Consider the following 15,152-nt stretch of genomic DNA (forward strand, 5'->3'; position numbering starts at 1 on the left):
GAGGTAGCTGCTAACTAAACAGACATAACTGACACTGAACTGACAGTAGATTAATGTGAACCTGCCGTTTTTAAGCTCTCTGCAGGCCTTGTAGCATATATAGCATCACTCTGGGATACCAGGATGCCATAATTTGCTACAGTGCTTTCCAGACAAAATGTGTTTCTTGACTTTAAAGTGAAATTCCCCTGAAAGACTCACTAGGAGCTGTTTAAATTTAAGTTTTAACTTGTTCTAAAGAGTCATTACTTTACTGCAAGGAAGTTGTTGTATATATTCACTGCCATCATTATGCTGTGGAAGGATTGTGCATGTTTTGCATGTCACGCTGTGATTTTTAAGTAATTGTACAGAGGTTGAGCTTTTTCTTTTTGACGCCCTCCCTCAAAAGAAAAAAGAGTCTGGTATATTGTTAGAGCTGTGTTCTGTTTTACTCCCTTTGTTTCCACTTCTGTTGCACTTTCCATTAGCGGCTGATTACCACATGGGAGCTATATTTCAGCCCTGATGAAGATCAGTGTGTAAAACGCTGCCTCATTGTAGTGTAGAAGAGGCGCTAATCAGAGAAGACGTCCTTAGCGGCAGCGCGGAGCTTGATAATCTACTCAGCGGCAGCTGAAGGACCCTGTGTCACTCCTACAGATGCAAACGTCTCCTTCGCAAATTACCCCCGGCATTGATCTTGCCGTGCACCTTTTCCAGCCTCCCACCGTCTCCCCCCCTCCTCCACCCCACCCTAGCCTAGCCGGCATGCCTTTGGCTGCAGTTTCTCAACACAACAAGGAGCAGCTAACGGGCCGCGCATTACTCATGTGAACAAGCGAGCTCTGCACATCATAAGTGCGACCATTAAGCGTAATGTAGAATATACACTGGCTGTCACTTTTCATTTTTCACACTGAGAGAGGGAGAGAGAGAGAAGGAGGGAAAGTGAGAGAGACGAGAGAGGGAGAGAGAGAGGGAGAGCGCGAAAGACTGCAGCACTCAAGCCCAATCCCTCTCTCCTTCTGTGCTGACAACACACAACAGCCTCCCCTTTTTCACGTCGTAGATTATTGCCTTTATGTTCCCAATGAATCAAAGCCTCCTATACCCCGTGGTGATTCTCGGCTTATTAAAGTAACTTTAGGGGGTTTTGGAGGGTGCTGCGCGAGTGTCTGTCACTGCGGCTGCTTATGAATATATCTGTTATAACTCTTCCCGCGCAAGATTTCTTTTCCCGTCTCTTCCTTCTTGACAGCTAATTGAAGGTTCCCTTTGGGCTCCCCCGTTCTGGAGACATATTAATTTCTGCGTTCCGGGTCTGCCGAGCATAAGAACAATGTTTATGTTCTGTAAGAGTGGGTAAATTAATACCGGAGAATACGTTAGTGATGTATGAATAGTGTTTACAATAATATTCAACACCCAGTGGATCCCTTAAGTGGTTTGCAACACCCAGCCTGTACTTAAGAGGGATAGCAAAATGTCTATACCTTTTTATTTATATATATATATATATATATATATATATATATATATATATATATATATATATATATATATATATATATATATAGCTGCGTTCCAAAACCTAGGCTACAGTTGAGGTAGGGTGATTCTATCCTATGAAGAAGACATACAGAAGTCTACTTGCAACACATATGGAACAGCAATCAAACAAGACTTTGTGGTAAATAGGGTTAGATACAAAATCTATCATGATACCGCGCTCGCAATATATTGTAATACTGTAAGCAGGGAAATATGTTGCGATTGATTAAATCATATTTTATTAAACCTGTCTTAATATAAAAACAGACTTTCGTATTTATAAAGTCTTGAGTAAAAGAAAATGTACCTTTTATGCAGTAAGAACAGTGGGATCTAACAACAGAATAAAACACTCCCTAGAATTTGAACACAACATGCCGTGAACCACTTCTGACACCAATTTTTACATGTAAATTCGTACTGTGTTTTCGAAAATGTATACAGTATTGCAAAACAAAATTTTATCAATTTATTTTTTACATCCTTAGTGGTGATGTCACTAGAAAGGTCCCACCTCTTGTGACAGCGGCCTGCAATATCAGAGCTTTTTCATTTTGTCATGGAAATGAAATATAATTATAAGAACTTTATTTTAAAATAATCTGTGGAGCTTTGCAAGCTTTGTTTCCTATGTTTTATATTTGCAAAATATGTTTCTAAATTGTGGGTAACTGAAAACAGTGAACAATACATCAGTTGCTTTTAGCAAAAATCGGTGGCTGCATTTCTCGACTGTATATCAATGAATTTTTTTCTCATTTTTCTCATTTCAGCAGCCTTCTGTGACCTAGAAATACAACCCACCTCAGCTGCAGCTTTGGGATGCAGCTAATATTTTAATATAAGACAGTGTCAAAGCAGGAAATCAATGAAATTCCAGCCTCAAATTGATCTTATATTGCAGCTATAAATAATAATTGAACTGGGACCTGGGTCAGTTTGTTGCTGTACTATATGAACACAATATTACCCCCATTATCAGCTTCGTATACCTGCTGTAGCATGTATATCATTTGTCTAAGAAGTCACACAAGCCTACATTGAGCACTGGAGACTGGGAATGTTAATGCTGTAGTATAATAATGTATCCCAGTGTGCACAAATGCCTTTTATTGCATAACTACTGTGCTTCAAATACATCATTGTATTAAATATGTATTCATACTTTTTTCATACATAATTTTATTAACGCCTCAAACCAATCTGAAGCAATTTAACTGGAATCGCTTGTTAACAATGCAGAACACAGAATTCCCTTGACAACAGCATATGGCAGACTCTCCGTTGCTCCAGATTCCCAGTGCAAAACGTGCAAGATGGTTTCTGATGCTCGTACAGATGAGGAGCGACCACACAGCAAGCAGACATGTGGGCGGACAAAACCACCAAAGTCATACATGCTTTTTTCTCAGTGACAGAAAATAGGCAATATTTCGCAATTCCAGAGGCTATCGCCCGGTTCCCAGACAGAGGCATTGTCTGCAGATGGAAATTCTTAGCAGATGTTTTTTAAACAGGTGGGAGACAGAAATATAAAAGTGCTCTTATTCATACATTGCTCATACAGCATAGCAAATTAGCCATGACTCACAAATGCGAAGTAGACATTTGAAAGATTATGATATGCCTCCCCCACAATAGCCTCGATTTCTAGGCGGCAGTGGCACCTGGGTAAGTACTACCACTGCGGTGAAATCAGGCCTGCGATGTGGGGAAGGGGGTGTTTTTCAAACACAGTCATTTTCGACTTGCGAATCAAAGAAGCACGGACGTGACAAGGCAATATTCAGCCTACTGCCTCCCTCCTTTACGCCCCCTCCAGTTCCACACGTCCCTCTCAGTTCCACCAGGGCATAATGGAATGGAATGGAATGAATCCAGACATCATCGCGGAACTCATAATAGCTGTGATTGTTGCGACTAACTCCACATAAGCAACTTTAAGCCAGTTGGAAATCTGGAGAAGCCGACTGTTTCGAGGGGGCTTCAGTTTCAAGTTCACTTTGCTCTACATTCCTGTAGGCTTTTGAATCGTAGTTAAAGGAGAGTTCTAAGTAAGTGTTGCTTACTTTGGCTAACACTTTGTGCTCTACATTCCTTCCTGAGGCTCGCCTCAGGTTTTTGGGGTGGTATTTCTATTAACACTGTAGCAATGCGTCTCCACTGTCTTTCCGTCTCTTTGGTTGACACATTCAGAGGCCTTCCAGATCTTTGTCTTTGGACCTACACCTTTAAACATTTGCAAAATACTTGATAGATCTTCCAGAAAGGCAGTTAAATGGATGTCTAGGAATTGAATGTCATTTGCGATGGTTGGAGTGGGTCTTTTGAATGCTGCTGTCGATGTAATCAGATTCACATTTATGGCATTTACCTGAAGCAAATGTTTAAGCTTAGTCTTTTATTTAGAACATTCTAAGCTATTATTTATGAACTATAAATTTTAGAAAATGTATGAGCTTTGACACTGCCAGAATTGAGCCATACATAGACTATATTGCTAGCAACACAGAGATTAGCAACTATGCAAAAACCTGTGGAGAAGAAGAAGACAGAACTTAGAAGCTTTAATAGGTATTAGCGCTTTATTACGTGCTTTTGATACAGGGCTCCTGTCTAACACTTTTTTGACCAGTGTTCCAGGTCTGGAAAAAAAAATAAAAATAAAAATTGGCATCCAGAATGGGGATAAAGCCCGTTGGGGTGCTTTCAATATTAATAATTTGAGTGCTTTAAAACCGATTATAAACTTTTTAAAATTTTGAGGCAACCACCAGCTGGTTGAAGTATAACTGGGAGCTTTTCTATGGCTGGGTATATAGTCTGTTTAGCATAAAGTCCTGAATTTCAAGGGAGAGCCAATCAGCTTACTGGTAAAGCCACAAGAGGAGGAGGCTCTAGTGGGGAAAGCCCCCAAAGGAAATAATTGTGGCTGGTGGATCACTATGTTAGTCAACTGGGGAGCTTCAAAAGTGGCAACAGTAATCTGGGAAACTGCTCAACTCTAAGGTGTACTTGTAGCACAGAGCACAAATGGCTCTTGGTACAGATCAGGGTTTGACCCTTGCCATCCAGTAAGAAGGCTTTGCAAGCCAGAGTCATGGTTTTATATCTGTTGTCTAAAGCTACTAGAGTTGCATATCTAAACTTTTAGATAGTTAAAGATTTGAAAGAGAGAGAGAGTCCTGCTGCTTCATTCTTGATGAGTTGCAGAAGCCTGATGACATGCGTAGGAAGACCAGCCAGTAGCAACTTAGTAGTAGATGAGTCTCTGGAGATGACGAGACTCAACGAGTGCCTGGGTGGCCTCCACGGATGAAGGGAAATGATGGATTATGAGCCAAGAAGAAGAAGAGAAAGATAACTAGTTACAGCTACACCAAGGTTACATGCCTCAGTTGGGGATGCACTGAATATTTTCAGGGAACTGTAACTTTTATTTGAGACAAGTTGTACAAGATGTGGAGTTGCATGCTAACCCTCTTAAAAATAAGACTACTAAGGAAAGAAGTGTACCATACATTGATTATTTTATTATTTATATTTTTATTTAGTGCTTTCTATGAGAGGAGTAGGCCTCCTGTGTAAACTCCTATCTTTACTAGTGAATTTAAGTCTACCAGCTACTTCCCACAACATTGTTGAAGGAGAATGCTAAGCACTTGACTGTACCACGAGGCTCTGCAGCCATTCCATTGGCAAGCAAGTTACTTGGCAACAGTACTTACTTTTTCTCCCGAGAAATAATGGTGCCGGTTGCGTTCTTGAACACAGCAGCACTGAACAGCGAGCGCATGGCACAACTGGGTCTGAATCAGAATCCCAGGGGCTGGACTCTCCCCGGAGTCAGGCGGCGCTACACCTTGAAGGTCAACACACTTATGATTTGCCCTGCAAAGCGCGCCTCACAAAATTGCAGTTTTCATGTCTATTATATTGTGGTACAAAGTAGGTTGTAATTTTGTTCAATTGCCTCGGGCTTTCCGAATGCACCTGAAAGAGACATTTGTTGATCCTGTTCTTGAAAAGAGCTTAATTTTAGCACCAGGGCACACAAACGTTTATTTGATTTGATTTTACTTCATTTCTTTCAGGGTTTTTGCTGAAACTGTGAGTGAGTTTATAATTTGATTACTGCAAAACACAATCTGAGTTTGGGTAACTTTGGGTAATCAAATAGAATTTAACAAGGGGAAAAATATTAAGTTCAGGTTTGTTGAATATAATTGCTCTTAATTTTGAAAGTATTTAGTAAATAATAAAAAAAAGAACAAAACAAAGTGCTCAAAAACAGAATTTCACACAGTAATATATGACCATTAAGGTCATATTATTTAAATAATTGGATTTTTGCTCACTACAATGCAGTGTTTTATAATCATCTCAAGGGTGCTGTGTCAAATGCTGCTCGCTTATTTCTAGTACCGTGGTCTAGCATGATGTTTTCACTCATACTCAGATGAAGCAACCTAAGAACACCGGTTTTGAAAAATGTAATCAATAAGCTAAAATCCACTTCTTTTTGTTAGATTTATTAATGTACTGATTTCTGTATCATTCTTATTCTAATCTAACATAATACTTAAATGGTCAGATAGCTGCAGACTCAGTTTACAGTCTGATTCAGAAGTGAACTGAAACAGACTCGCTGTTAATGACTGTAATATGTAATATCTTTTACGTGAAGGGAATTATAGTCATAGTCGTTTAAGATACGTTTATAATGGTATATAAGTGGAACAGTGTCGCTCTGTTATTCACACCAGTACTGTAGATATTTACATTTTCTGTTTTACTTGGCCACCTTTACCCACTGCTCCACCGCTCCACTTCCACTGTGTTTCAGCCAGTGCCTTTCAACATGCATTACATGCACTCATAGCTTATTGTGCAGCGTGATGTATGGCAGAGGTTTTTCAATTGCTGCTCCAACCAAGAGCCCTGCGCTATTTCACCCAGCATGACAAGCAGAGAATCTACACATGTCGAGCGCGAGGAAAAGAAATGGATTATCAGGAGAGAACAGTTGAGCATGGCAGACAGAGTGTCTAAACATCCGATCAGGTGAAACATCAGCGTTTGATGGTGGAGTCTCCGGAGCCGCTTTCCGCGGGTCCCGGCCCAGATCCACGCTGGGCAGCAGCGGAGCTCTCCACCGGTCAGTTGAGACTAATTCACAGTAGGTCATGACCAACCTCAAAGAGAAAGCTCTCTCGCACGCACACTGCGCTGGAATCTCGCACACACTCCATGGGGCTATTATCAGCAGGCTGCCAGACCAAGCTGTTTCCATCAGAGTCTTGTTTTCCAGTTGAAAGCAGCAGACACAGTTCAGATGTGTTCCTCCGCTCGCCGGCATGCTGCGATTCTACAGCTTAACGTTTTTATTCAGTGCTATTTGTGTAATTTAGGCTGTTTGGTTAGGCTTTGTTTTCAGGATGTGGGATATTTTGGTTTTGATTTGTTTATATTTATTTTACTATTGTATTAAATAGTTTTTGTCCTCATTATATAAATATATATATATATATATATATATATATATATATACTTTAGTTGGAGTCTTCATTCCACCAGTTTCCACCAGCTTTCTCAAGTCCTCACCCCTATTGTAAGGCACCAGTCAGTCTGGCATACACAGTCTGGCTTCCTCTGAGATCTGAGACAAGTGATGTGCCATCACATCTTTTCCTCTGCCCAGTTCTGTGCAAAGAAGCTGGCATACAACTGGGACAGAGCCATCCATACTGCTTTGTGCTTGAGTGAGGTTAATATTGCCACCTGTTTTTGCTGGTTTTGCCACTAGCACTATCTATCTATATATCTATCTATTGATCTATCTTATATTCTACATGTAATAATAAATAAATAAATATAATAATAATAATAATAATAATCGTAAGTAATATTTTACAAATCACTGCTTGATGTTGCTTTCATTATGTTTTAGCCTCTGTTTAGACAGAATTTTCAGAATTTAAGTGGACCTCCATTAGTGGAAATGTAGTTTCAGCTGTACTTCAAGAAGGTTTGCAACCTTTTGCAACTCGCAGCCCACTTATCCCACTACTAAACGTTCCACAGCCCACATGAAATTTAATCGACTGTTTTATATCTAAACAAATGCAGCACAACAATCAGTGTAGCCCATCAAATTAATTAATAGGCTTAAATTGCCTAAAGGTGTTTTGTTGCGAAAGACTCTCTTTTTATTCATTTATCTGTGATTGGTACAACTCTTAGAATAAGACAGAAAACGTTCACTCAGAATTAATGCTAATCACTAATATTAACTATGGCATTGCTAAATGTCAAGCTTGCTAATTGTAATCACAATATCTATTTTTCGATACATATTGAATTGTGTGGTTCTTGCCAATACACAGCCCTACCATATATATTGAAAGGTATTTTACATTGTAAAACAGATAAAACCAAAAATAAATTCCTAATTTTGGCTAGTAGCCAAATTACTCACAGGTTAAAACCCACTAGTTTACAAAAATAATGCATTCATAGTTTATAAATTGCAGCTGTTTTGATATAGTTCCTCCATCTTTATGTCCAAAGACCTTGCAAACGAAGAAGGCCCTCATCAGAGAGGCCAATCAACAATTTGTTACCTTTTCATCTCAGCAACACTGAAAGCCCGCCCAAAAAAAAACAACCATAAAAGACAAATAAAGTTGATGTTTACAGTTACAATTTTATCATGTAAAACACTGTAGATAAGGAAGGAGGTTGGTGTATCGTTGTCAGCATCTAAAATCAGTAGACAGTACGCATGAATGTAGGTACTGAGTGTTTTCTGCAAGATAACTCATTGATAACGTTCAAGAACAGACAAGATTTAGCTGGAAAACATCTACAAAAACAAAAGCCCGGTCCAGCACTGGAACAAGATTCTTTAGAGAGATTCTGAGAATTGACTTGCACCAGCATGATGAGAACAGAAGATATGGATATAGTACGGGAGGGAAGGATTCATGATCCGAAGCATCATTTGTCAAACATGGTGAAGGCGGTGTTATGACACAGTTGAGTATGACTGCCAATGCAGAATTAATCTGGGTCACCACCAGTGTGTACAGATCGAAAACATCCAGCAAAAGCAACCCAAGAGGATCCTACAGCAAATAAATGAAATGATCTTAAACAGCTGAGTCTGTCACCTGACCTGAACCCAATTAAGCATGCCTTATACCTACTGAAGACAAAACTAAGATCACAAAGACCAACAAACAAGCAGTAAAGGCTGCAGTAAAGGTCTTGCTTAGCATCTCATGGGAGGAGACTCAGCATTCAGTGGTGTCCATGAGTTGCATCAAAGTGTTAAAATAATGCTTTTATTTGTAATTATGCTAGTGTGGGCCCAATTAAGTCTGACCCTGTGAAAATAGAAGTACTGTGTATAATGGATTATAAAAATGACTGTAATTTCTTAATGATAATGCAGCATTTTTGTGAAACCACTTGAATTAAAGCTTGAAAGCATGTCTGGCAGTGAGGATTGGAGATGCACCAAAAACTGAACTGAAAGTTTGCTCAAAGGCAAAGTACTGAAGACTGAAGGTTTTCATTTATTCAGTTTGAACCTACAGTTACAAGCCCTCTACAGCTTGTATCTTTAAGCTGGGGAGCAGTCTGTGATCCTGAATTCTTTATTTTATTTTTTTTATTTTATTTAGTGATAGATGATCCTAAATGCTTTTGTTTTCTTTATCTAAGTGTATCGTAAAAATGAACTTAAACCCGCAGTTTGTTGGCTGTATGTACCCTGTTGCCCCTCCTGGCACTGTAGCTATACTATATACAGCAGTGCACAATACATACAATACCAGCAGGGTGATGGGTGGGGGTGAGGGCAGGGTTTGAAGGGTGGGCCTGCCACTGCTACTGAAAAAAAAAACATACATGAAAAAAAACACATTGGCATGACTTTTTTTTCCGATTAATGTTTGGTATATTTAGTCTTTTTACAGAAAGTGATTTTTTTTTTACCATTTTCATACAAAAATCTTTAGTTGCCAAATATTTGTTTCATTCCTACTCTGGTTTAAACGTAATATACATACTACATAAAAAACCTTGGTCACTGCTCTGTTAATTTCCCGGAACAACATATGAAAGCGTGTGTGTGTGTATGTGTATGTCATGTGCTTGTTTGTGCCCACGGCATCACATTAGTTATATGTCGTTTTTAAAACAGGAAAGAGGAGGATGTTAGTATCAGCATATCTGTTGTTTAACATGTTCAGCAAAACAACATTCAGCTCAGGTGCTCAGGTTTTGTCAAAAGCTAATTGATCGTGCCTGAATATAGCAGACAAGCACTGTTTACTCATTCTTTCTTTCTTTTTTATGCCACTTCCACAGTGCCTATAATAATATGTAGGTCACGAAAAACACTGTCTGCCTATTGCTGTCTCTCTCTCTCTATATATATATATATTCCACAATTTAATTTTAAATCAAAACAGATTTGTGATTTGTTGGCAATGGGAATAGCATTAGCTTGAGTGGGGGGGAAAAAAAGAAACAGGCCAGCGTGAGCTAAATTTACCTTCCTTTCTTGTTAGCACCGCCCATCTCAGAAGCCACCTCGGCACCAGTGCAGCCTCACACGACGACTACGACGACGACGACAACAACCCAACAGAAAGGCCTGGTGACAACCATAACCACTACAGGGACCAGAGTTGGTAACAAACCCCCAAAACTCCCGGCAGCTCCACCTCGGACCACTACTCCTCCGTCCCTGGACTCCTTCCCTCCTCCTGAGCGCTTCTGCGACAGTGTGGAGCGCAGGGACATCCTCTGGCCGCAGACCCAAAGGGGCATGCTCGTGGAGCGGCCTTGCCCCAAAGGAACCAGAGGTAAGCATGTTTACCTCACCAGATACAGACACTATCTTGGATGTGTGTCCTTAGGGCTCTGAACCTGCTGTAGCTGCGGCGCTGCGTGTGGTAGCAGCCTGCTAAATCCCTGGAGGTGATCTTTGCTATTCGTTTGGGAATGTTAAACGGGATAGTTTTCGAGGAATTAATGTGTCATGTGTTGGGGAATGTTGTTGTATCGTCATTAAAAGAAAGACAGTCAATTACATAAAGAACATAAAAAAAAACAAGTTTGATATAAAGTTTGTATAAAATGTTCCATATAGATCATCAGTGATGTGTAAAATGCATAAAATTAGTCTGAATCTTTTTTTTTTTTTTTTCTTCCTCTCAGGCACTGCCTCCTACCTGTGTGTGCTCTCCACTGGGGCTTGGCACCCGAAAGGCCCTGATCTAAGCAACTGCACCTCCCACTGGGTCAATCAAGTAGCTCAGAAGGTTTGTGTCGGCCCGACTTCACATTACCAGCAATACAAATGTGCCTAATAGCTCAGCAGACAGTTTGCTGAGCTCACTGCCATGAATATAAAACAGTCCCCAGTGTCGAATTTTGAGGTCCATGCTTGCCGCCATCATTGGCTGAGATTGAGAAATGTAGCCCTGAGCTATCCAATAGGGCGCCCCGCTGCTTGATCTGATAATGCTGTTCTGAATGTGTGCTCTTTAAAGGGCTAACGCGTGCTCGTGGTTGAGGTTAGAATTGGCCGCCATTAGACACAATGGACCACCCTCACCTTGTGCACCCGCAAAATTAACTTTTATTCGAAGCGGGAGGGGGGGAAAACGGCTTGTCTAATGCGCTCAGGAAGCGTTATCAGTTTTTAATTACTAAGCGGCTGCTCGTGGGTGCTGTTACCGAAGCATATTTCCTCACAGCATGAAGATGTCATAATTAGGGGCGAGAGGCCCATGGACGCAGAATGATATTTTTCGGACGCCTGCTGAGAGGCTAATTTGCTCGATCTTTCAGATCCGGAGCGGGGAGAACGCAGCCAACCTGGCCAACGAGCTGGCCAAGCACACCAAAGGGCCCATCTTCCCCGGTGACATTAGCTCCACCATGAGGCTCATGGAGCAGCTGGTGGACATTCTGGATGCTCAGCTGCAGGAGCTGAGGCCTAGCGAGAAGGACTCCACTGGACGGAGCTTTAACAAGGTATAAATCTCAATTATTGCTCTGCCTTTATAAGGGTTAAGGCTTTGTGTTTCGTCTGGCATTTCATCAGAATGTTCTTTAGTAAATGATTGTCTTTATTTGAGTTATTCATTTTGGTAAAATTCTTAAAAACTCTTGTCACACTCAAATACACTGTCCAAAAGTTTGTGGATATCCATTATAGTGAATATGTTCAGCTACTTTAAGATGCACATCAGGCCCAAAACAAAACCAAGTATGAGCATGTGAGGTAGAAATTGGGCTGTGGAGCAGTGGATCCTCATTCTCTGTGATGGAGTGATGGAGCTCCATCCAAAAATGTTGGGATGAGCTGGAGTTGCATTTCTGTTCTAAAACTAAATCTAAATCTACCATCATTAGTACCTAACATGTTATAAATGCCGTAAAGCAAGTCTAAAGCCTACTCCTTACACTGGAGACACAAACACATAAAATATTGATTGAGTATTGTATGAGCAGGTGTCCACAAACATTTGGCTATATAATGTATACATGAACTGCTTGACGTACAACAATACTGCTTGATTGACACACTTACATCTAAAAGATTATGCTCTGAAGAAAAAAAAAAGAAATGAGTGTATATAATTGGTTATAATCAAGCTTTAACATTCCATCCCACATCTGAAATGTATGCCGTTGAATCGCCGCATTCAGATTAATGCATTTTTACACCCCTCGGCTTTATTCTTTTTCGAGATCAGGATTAAACACATGGAGCTGATTCAGCAGCTGCACCCTTTGCCAGGGGTTTTAATCTAAAGTAAGCTGCAGAAATTTGGCTGCTGCTGTTATTATGAGTCTGCATTGTATCGATTGAATCTGGTTGTTCTGTCCAGACACCACAGTTCGGACATCAGCTTTAATTTGTGTTTAAATAAAGAAGACCCGACGGCTTCGCTGCTGAAAGCCCATGTGCAGTGCCAGAGCCTCGACATTTTTTTCTAATTGTCTCTTTCTGTTCTTCATCTCTCTTTTTTGTCTTCTTTCTAATGACAAAGCTTCAAAAGCGAGAAAGGACATGCAGGGCGTATATGAAGGTATACTTGAGCCATGCTACCGTTATCACTGTGTTCTCTACACACTCCCTCCCCACCTTTTATATTTATTTATACATATATATATTTATATATATTTTTTTCCAACCTCTTTCCTTGCCTCTGCTCAGCGGCATGCTCCTGTGCTCCTCCCATTTTATATAGCCTCTCATTCTCTCCATCACTCCCTGCATTTTGATCTATCTGCCAGTGCCCTCCATGCTCTTGCCACGTACAGTATGCTGTATTGGGTGGCTTGGATTTGTTTGCTGTTACTAATCTTATTGCAGCCTGATCCAGTTTTTACCCCCCTTTCTCTATTTGATTCTTCTTTTTATTTCAGTTAATTTATTTCGTCGTCTTTTTTTTCTTTTTTCTTTTTGTTAATAGTTATAACATTTTGTCCCACGCTAATGTCCGTGCCGGCGTTTGATGTTCCTGATTTTCCTGGTTTGCAGCTTGTTGTAATGTTGGCCTTTCGTTCTTTCTGGAGGCTGAATGTGAATGGCTGCAATAAGTGTGACGCAAGATCTCTTTCAGTGCTGAAGCAAGATCATAAAAGCGTTACTTTCTTTTTAAGCTGTGGGCTGTGCTTGTGGAACGTCTTCGACTACAGTAGACATCAGAGCTGTCTAAATCAGTAGAGCATTATAGATGGATCTTAAAGGATACAGTCCATGTAATCGGTGAGGGGGGGGGGCTAATTCTGGAATGTAAGACTGTGTGCATGTAGATTTGTCCAGTATGGTTTGGCTTGGACTGTGGGGTCAGGAGAGAACTTAATTAAATAAAAGACATACTTATTAAATGACAGTGCAGTCTGTAAGTAGTTGGACAATGACACACTTTTGTTGTTCATTATGGTGACCATAAGTAATTAGGAATAAGAAAAGCTTGTCCAATCTCTGCTTCAAACCCACAAACTGATCATTGATAGCAGCCTGATGTTCTTACCCCTGAGCCACCACTGCCACAAAATTCATTGTAGGGTTAGCAACAAACAACCTCACCATCCACAGATGACCACAGTAGTGAATTATAGTAGTGTGCTATGCTTCAAATGTGATGTGACTATACCACAGATTGTGAACCATTTCAATAAGAAAAGAAGACATTCAACTACCATAAAAAGAACTGAAAGCCTCAAACTGTTCTATAAAAGATCCATAAAAGCCTGTAGAGTTATTGGACAAACTTCTGTGGATGGATAAGATGAAGATAAACCTCTTCTCAAATGATGGAAGGATGGAAGTGTAGAAAGAGAAATGAGCTGCCCATGACCCAAAGCAAAGCACCTCATCTGTGAAACATAAAGCACCAGTATGTATGGCTGCCAGTGGACCTGCTCCATTTGTCTTAATTGATTGCAGAAGCAGGATGAATAGTGAAGTCTACACAGAAACGCCTTTAACAACTCTGATCCTGAACCCTTTAGAATTATTTAGCTTTCTGTGTTGATTACATGTCACTTATACAATGTTGTCTGATCATTATCTTTTCTTATTGTTAAGTTAGAACTATAGTCTAACATAGTATAAGGTATAGGTAACATGCAAACATTGTTAAAGTCATATGTGTACTTTAGTCCACAGTTAGACAAATTGTCTACAAATTAAGAAAACAAAAGGAAGTCCTGAATGAGAGGTAGCAAGGCCTCTTTTTCACTATGCATGGTTAAAGAAACCAGCACTTTGAATGTATAATGAATGTGTTCAGTGCAGTACATTTAAAAGTACAACAATCTGTCTAATTACACTGCATTTGTCTATATTGTAACTTACGATAGTGATCAGACCACATTTTAATAGTAATCAGTGCAGAAATTCAAAAGATTTACTGATACAATTTTATTGTTGGTTCAAAAGCTACTGAATGGCACTTCATTCAAGCTCATGTATTAGTAGAACATATAAAACTAACTTGTTTCCTGGTGGAAAAAAAATTAAGGCTTTTAAGACCACTAACTGGATAACCCTCTTGAGAGTGCATGTAAGCACAATAAAAAGTACAGCAGAATTTAATTGGAATTGTAAAGAAAGGAACTGTGTCCAAAATTGTGTTTTGAATTCAAAGAGCTCACAGGAAGGAGTCCACGCTGTGCGTGGGTAGAGTCTTTAAGGGTGGAGGCAGCTCTCCTGCAGACTCTGGTGGTAGATGCTCTGCAGAGAGGGCAGTAAAATCCTAATGATTTATCACTAGATGGTACATTTTATTTTCTTGAGAGGCGAATCAAATAAGCCCTGTTTGTCGACACACACATTACCAGTTTTCTAGGAAAGGGTAGTGTGCCATCCAGACACACCCTCGTCTAGTTGAGCTAAAAGATGTTCGGAGATTAAATTAGCCCCCAAAACACTGATTGGTCTGTCCCTCTTTAGTATCAATACAACAAAGATTTTTGTTGTTTGAGGATCATAGACTGAAAGCTATTTAACTATCAATGTCAATCATATGACTAGAACCCTATTGAGTATTCATTTTACTTACTAAAGTCAACGGATGGCAAAA

The 15,152-nt window shown here is 40.0% G+C and overlaps 1 protein-coding gene across 46 annotated transcripts in view; it reads left to right on the forward strand.

Moving 5' to 3' along the window:
* Positions 1-15,152, forward strand: part of adgrl2a (adhesion G protein-coupled receptor L2a) — a 134,420-nt gene that overhangs the window by 89,102 nt on the left and 30,166 nt on the right. For 39 of the 46 annotated variants that reach the window (XR_007424743.1, XM_007233161.4, XM_049465339.1 and 36 more), the window contains exons 6-9: positions 10,113-10,409; positions 10,765-10,868; positions 11,401-11,586; positions 12,609-12,647. Coding sequence is in view for 45 of the 46 variants with exons in the window: in XM_007233161.4 (XP_007233223.3) it covers positions 10,113-10,409; positions 10,765-10,868; positions 11,401-11,586; positions 12,609-12,647 (626 nt within the window). In the remaining variant the exon portion in view is untranslated. The remainder of the gene's footprint in view (positions 1-10,112; positions 10,410-10,764; positions 10,869-11,400; positions 11,587-12,608; positions 12,648-15,152) is intronic. The other 7 variants (XM_049465341.1, XM_049465345.1, XM_049465352.1 and 4 more) reach the window with 1 other exon arrangement.

The sequence above is a fragment of the Astyanax mexicanus genome, chromosome 16 (assembly GCF_023375975.1).
Source record: "Astyanax mexicanus isolate ESR-SI-001 chromosome 16, AstMex3_surface, whole genome shotgun sequence".
Classification (NCBI taxonomy): Eukaryota; Metazoa; Chordata; class Actinopteri; order Characiformes; family Acestrorhamphidae; genus Astyanax; species Astyanax mexicanus.